The 6,555-nt window shown below is 35.0% G+C and overlaps 1 protein-coding gene across 1 annotated transcript; it reads right to left on the bottom strand.

The window, feature by feature from the left end:
• On the bottom strand, positions 1-6,315 carry LOC122045882. The gene is made up of 5 exons (XM_042606289.1): positions 5,996-6,315; positions 3,480-3,649; positions 1,628-1,688; positions 525-594; positions 1-352 (listed from the first exon to the last, which is right to left on the bottom strand). Exons 1-5 carry the CDS (start codon positions 6,183-6,185, stop codon positions 235-237), a joined length of 609 nt encoding a protein of 202 aa, XP_042462223.1. The 5' UTR covers positions 6,186-6,315; the 3' UTR covers positions 1-234.
• Positions 6,316-6,555: the final 240 nt, after the last annotated feature.

The raw sequence follows: 6,555 nt of genomic DNA, 5'->3' as shown, positions 1-6,555 counted from the left end.
TTCTAGCAACTCCAATTTTAAGTATGACAGTAAATCAAGAGAACATAATTAATTATCCATAAAAATTATAGCAAAAGAAAATTTCAAGAGTAAATTATCCTACAAGTAAACCCGAATGGCTTGGATGAATTGTGTCATCCCTAACCCATTCTGTCTCCATCGTATAGTTTCATGGAGACAGTAAATTCTGGTCATTGGCCTATAACAATAAGATATATACCATATTGCAATCCTTTACTTGGGACGCTTGCGATCGTATAATATATCTTCGAAGTTATTCTTGATGGAATAACCCACTCTAACAAGGTTTCTACCCACGCCCAAGGCCACAATCCCAGCACTCCTCGTAAATCTGCATCAAAAGAAAAGATTCAGAGATTTATTTATTTATGTATTGGCTTTGTTTCTTTACATAAAAAGTTAAATCACAAACAGTTTTTGTATTCGGCCTACGCTATGTTCGAGAAGGAAAACTGGAAACTACACTTAGATATCAGTAATGGGGGGCGATAAACAAAGCATACTTGTCGAAGAAGTTGCTCCTTGATGCATGCTCTGGTTTAGCTTTGGCTGGTTGGAAGTGAGTAGGAGCTTCTGCAAAATGTCGAATGTGATTAGTAGGACTTTTATACACACATGCATAGACATTGATGCCGATACTGATATTAAATACGAGGTAAAGAGGTCAGGTTAGGGAGATTGCGAATTGGTTAAAGCATTAGGTAAAAGGTAAAGGTCAGTACCATATCATGCCATGATGCCAAGGTATGCCAAGAGCAACTTAAATGAGTTTTAATCTTAAAAGTCCTTTCACATAGCTTGTTTACTTCCAAATAGAAACTCGACTACTAATTATACCAAATAAATAGTAGATAAGTATCGTTCATCTGATATGAGCATAGAATCTTATAGTATCCTAGTGTATTTTTTAAGATCCAAATTAAATAACCTTTAAAGAAAATTAGGACATCTAGTATTGGAATTAATTAGATTTCTTTAAATGATCAAATTAACTACTACCAGTTGGACTTACTTAAATTGACACAATTGAACACAATCCCATTTTCCTGACTAATAGCACTCTTCTTTGTTGCTACTGGTGCTTCTCCACTCTTCCCCTCCCTATTCCCATGACCGAAAGATGAAAAAAAAGGACAAGTCACATAAACAGATTCTTCGTATCTAGGCCAGCAGCTATCTCAGCAGTCAACATAAACACAATAAATTATGACAAATTTCAAACATAAAAAAAAATCAAGACTCATTTTCTGAAAAAATATCATCGAAGGTCTAGATAAAGAAAATAGAACATAGTGAGCAATGGACCAATTGATCCATGGTTCAATGGTGCACTATTTCCCGCATATAGTTAATAACAATCAAGCCTTATCCCAGAAGGTGAAGTCGGCTAAGCACAGCCACCTACAATGAAGAAATTTCATTTAAGCACATCGTGTATGTAGTCTCTACTAAGAAACAATATAAGCTGTCTTTGTGGTACCAAATGCACCTACGACTCTACTCTAAAGTTATAACTACTTAGCATTCTAAAAGTTTCATAAGCTAAGTGACTTCCACGCTAATCTCAAACTTAGTCATATAAAACAAGCACAGGCTCTAGAATTACCTTCTGTATTCTGCACATGAACAGGCACACGTTCTGTTGATGTCCTTCTATCCACTAATAGCTGTGAAAAAAATTTGGCATATCATCAAGATTCAAATCAGCTAGAAATAGACATTCATACTTCAACGCATACATGTCTGTGATTAAAAAGGATACAATTGTAAATATAGCAATAGAGATAGAAACACGGCAATGCAAATGCAAAACATTTTAAGATCAATGGAGCAACTATTTGAACACTTGTCGAGAATGCAAGTATAGAAGCTGGTAAACTTTTCCAAGTAGATTGTTGAGGGTCCTAGGAATCATATCCCTTATTTTGCATGCCAGCAAAAGGTACTGCAAATGATGATAGACTTAGTCTGAAAATAAACTTGACTGCCCATATCAGCCTTACAGATAAAGTTCACTTGAATAGACTTGAATGAGGGTTTGCACATTGACATCCAATGTCAGCAAATTCAACAAGAATATTCTCTAGTTGCTGAAAAGAATTTCCAATAGTTCCCATTTGCAAATTATTTTTCAGGATTCTGAGATGTTAAAAAGAGAAAAAGAGAAATCTAGCAGTTTTCTGAGAAAGAGCATAAGAATTAGCCTTGATTTAACTAGAAAGTGTTATATACCACAGAATGGAGGTGATCAATGCCTACTAAGCCAAGTAGTAAGTAGCATAAGTTCCATCTAGTCATCATTATTTTGCTTGTTATTCACCTATCAAAGTGTCTTTTACCACTAAAAAATTAATTTTCATACTAATGAATACGTTTGGCAGCAGCACATTCAAAACAGCAAGTTTTTTCATCAACTGTGGATCTTATCAAAATCCTTATATTATTTTTATGCATCATATGCCACAAATAGACGAATGCTAACAACCAATTCCAAAAATTAAGGCGCTAGTAGAAATTGTAGGACAGAAATTCCATTGCAGTAGAATTGTTCCAAGAACGAGACACCCAGATAATGAAATCACAAAGTTGTGTGGTTAGTTTGATTTTCTAGATGCAAACTCCACCGCCAGTGCACTCACTGACAGCCTACAACCCATTTTGGTTTGACAATAGTTGTTGCTTTTAGTTTATGCGGCAAGGGCAGTGTTTGATCGGTTTCTGAAAGCCTAAACAAATAACCACATAAACAATTGGGACATTAAACCGTGACATTCATCCACTGAATGTTCTAAGACATGCCACATATTTAATTGAACTAATTTAACAAGTATAGAACCTATGCTTTAGAGTTGCCACTTTCACTACAAGATGACAAGTGGCAAAAATCTAATGGCAAACCAGTGGTACTCCTTTTAGGAACTACATTTCTCCTTCTTTTGTCAGGCTCCATTTGCACTTTTTTCCTTATATCCATTTTAGTAGCTGTGGTAGCTGAAGTCATGTTGATTAAGACAATGGTTATTGTCATGCATCACTTCCTCTGTTTTCTCTTTTACTTACTAAACTTACCGAAAAAAGAGATGACATCACTCTAAAAATTCCCCAACCTTAACTAGTCAAAGTTGAATAAGAAACAAGAAAAAGAGCATCTAGCAGATGTTGCTTCCTCAAACATTGCTAATTTAAAATAACTTAAAATAATTATCAACTCAAAAGAATTTTGCATTTATCCTTTTCTTGAATGAAAGCAATGTCTATGTATTATTTTTGTCTATCGTAGTGAATGGATTCACAGCAAACATAAATATGCAAGAGATTTTTTTTTTCTGTTGCACCTGTTCATCATAAAAGTTTTTTTTTTATCAAGATCTACAAAGCATTTAGTGTTGAAAAGTGACCATGATATCAGAAGTTTATAACTTAAACAAGAGCAACAAAGTTCTAATTAGGAAAAATACCTCAAGACCAGCACAGAAAGGCAATTTAGTAGCATTCTCTTGATTTTGAATGGAGCCATCTTTGCTGTTTACAAATACTGAATAACCAACACAAACATATTTGAAGTTTGAGAGGCTTCGACCTTCTTTATCGGCTTCCAACTCAGATTCTCCCACAATGTAGCTAGGCACTAATAGATAAGATTAAAAATAACTAACTGCAAAATGTGAAATATCAGTTTTATACTTAGAAAAATCCACAGTTATGGGCTAGAAGTTTTAGAAGAAGCAAAAAATTCAAGTTGACTACAACAAAAATTGAATATATGAAATTTTATTTCCATAATAAAAAAGAATTGAAGGAACAATTAAAGAGCAACTCGGTGCACGAAGCTCCAGCCAATGCGGGGTCCTGGGGAAGGATTTATTGTACACAACCTTACTCTACTTTACACGAGGCTGTTTCAGAGACTCGAATCCATGACCTCCGGTCACAAGGAAGCAACTTTACCATTGCGCCAAGGCTCCCCTTCAAAGAGATATTAGATAAGATCCATGCAATTGACTCCAAAGAGTTGAGATGAACTAGAGTATTGTTGTCATATTTGAGCATCTCTGAATCAACTCAAATGTGCAGCTATATTAGAAATGTATTTACCTAGGTTTTTAATAAGCACAATAAGTGTTTCTGTTTAGTGTATAATTTGAGTAAATTTGCATATAAATTTGGACATTTATAGCTAAGTACAGAATTAGTTAGGTACTTTATCTATTCATTCTTTCAAGTACTATAGCTAAGTTTCATATACAGTTTTATAAAGCAAGCGCCTAATTTATTACTTTAAATGAAAATTTGAGAAGAATCAATGAAAAGGAAAAGAGACCAACATGTTCCTAGCATTTAGAGAGAAGGCACAACACAATTATCTAGTAAATCAATGTTCAAGAACTTCTATGGTCATGGGAATCAGCTATGAGTGTTCAGCACAGATATGGATCTAGCTGTCAATTAGTCATTATGATTTTTTAAAGTGAGTCATGAGGATTCACTGGAAAAGAATCAAAATTTTAGACACAGCTATGGGTGCATGACAGTGACACACCGTGAAAATTATTATACTTTAATGATATAATAATAAAGCTTTAAAAATTACGAAGGATATTGAATGTGGTGTGCAATATTGTCATGAACGAGAGGGCAATTGCATATTGTACAATATCAGCATTCAATATGTAGTCAAATCAAATTGAAACAATGTTGAATGTTTTTTTGGCCACAACCAACATGTGGACCAAATATGCAACAAAGTTGTAGTAGAAAATCAACTTAAATCCATTATTGACAAGTTTATCAAATAAATTTCAATTATAAAAGGAAAAATTAATCCAACTTAAGTTGGTTAATAATCAATATGTTATTTGTTTTAATATTTTACACTGCTAAGGTCAATCACAAAAATTGTATTTCATGAACTGCTTAGATTGATTATATCGGTGTCTATGTGATAGATGTAAAAAAATCTTGATATTTAATTATTTATTAATTTATTAACATCTTACGTGACAAATGTGACTTTTTGTAGGAAGATTGGTTTAGCTGACTAACTTGATATATGTTGTAGATGAGCTTTTCTATCCGTTATTTTATGCATTTTCTTGATATAACTAATTTTAATATTCTTTAATGTGATAACATACCCACATGCCTCTGTGGTATGCGGCAACTTGACTACAAACAACTTATATATGTTTTATGCTTTTAAAACTTTGTAGGTGTGCATAACATACTCCCTAGTTTTACGAATTATCAAGAAAAAGTATTATGAACTAGATACTAAAGAACCCAGGGATCACATAGACAAGGGGGAAATTGCCCTATTTTATCCGTCTATTGCTCCAGTTAGTAAAGGTTCACGAATAATTGTAAATTAGTGAAACTCGGCGTGACCGAGCATAACCTCCCCCATGTCTTGGCCATTTGCACTAATGGCTAGTAGCCACCCGTGATTTACCTCCTCCATGTTAGCCTAGGGACGGGTTGGCGGGGGCGTTGGGGGCGAGCGAATCGCCTTTTGCCACACGAATAATTGTAAATTAGTAATTCATCCTTGCTGATCAATATTTTTTTTAAAAAAAAATCTACAAAAACCAAGTTCAATGAGGGATGATGATACTACTTGACGTGCAGCCCTATTTAGTCCCAACTACGTGATTTTTTTTTTTCTTATCTTAAGGTTGTACTGAGATTCAAATTCATGTTCACGGGTCATTGTCATTTTTTTGTCTCATAAATCGACAATCCTTTTCTTCGTCTACATTAAGGCATGTTGGTCATGCTCCCAAGTAAAATCGCGTTTACAAAATTTACCTAAATGCCTTCCCAGAGCACTAGATTAATCGCTACCCATCATCGATTAGGTAAATCGACGATTCACCTCCGTCATATCCAGCAACAAAATTATCCCTAAAATATCAATTCTCAAATCATGCAGAAGAATGAATAATCAATCTACAAAGAGAGGGAGGAGCAATCGAACCATCTTCGAGGGGCCTCGTGAGGCCGATGCAAATAGGGCTCCGAGAGTCGGATTTGAGGATCGAGGAGAAATACAGACAGCCTTTGCAGGATTTTCCCTGGGGCGCACTCCACGCCGGATCTCCGTCGCCGGCTGAGCCCGAACCCGAAGCGCCCCCACCTACACCGCCGGCGACCGAACCTTTCTCCATAGCCGATGAGCGGCAACCCTGCGCAGCCCGATCCTGCCGCTCCGCCTCGGAGTTCAGCGCGAGGATGAATTCGGGATAAGGAACTTTATTTTGCCGAAAGACCAAAAGGCTTCGGCATTTGTGCAATCCTATATTGTAGTTTATCCTTGGTCTTTTTTGTGAGGAAAAAAATGGTAAATTAATTGTAGTATATGCATAAAAAAAGGAAAAATATTTAAAGAAAAGGATATACATAGTTTTCTTACTGTTACAGTCTTAAAATTAACTAAAACTATTAGTGATAATGTTTAATCATATTATAAAGTATAAAAGATACTTATTATTATCATCAAATATTAATCAAGAAGTATTTTAAATTCACCTTATAAAT

This window comes from Zingiber officinale, chromosome 2B (assembly GCF_018446385.1).
Source record: "Zingiber officinale cultivar Zhangliang chromosome 2B, Zo_v1.1, whole genome shotgun sequence".
Lineage (NCBI taxonomy): Eukaryota > Viridiplantae > Streptophyta > Magnoliopsida > Zingiberales > Zingiberaceae > Zingiber > Zingiber officinale.
The sequence above is the reverse complement of the archived record's forward strand: the minus strand, read 5'-3'. Positions and strand labels throughout refer to the sequence as shown.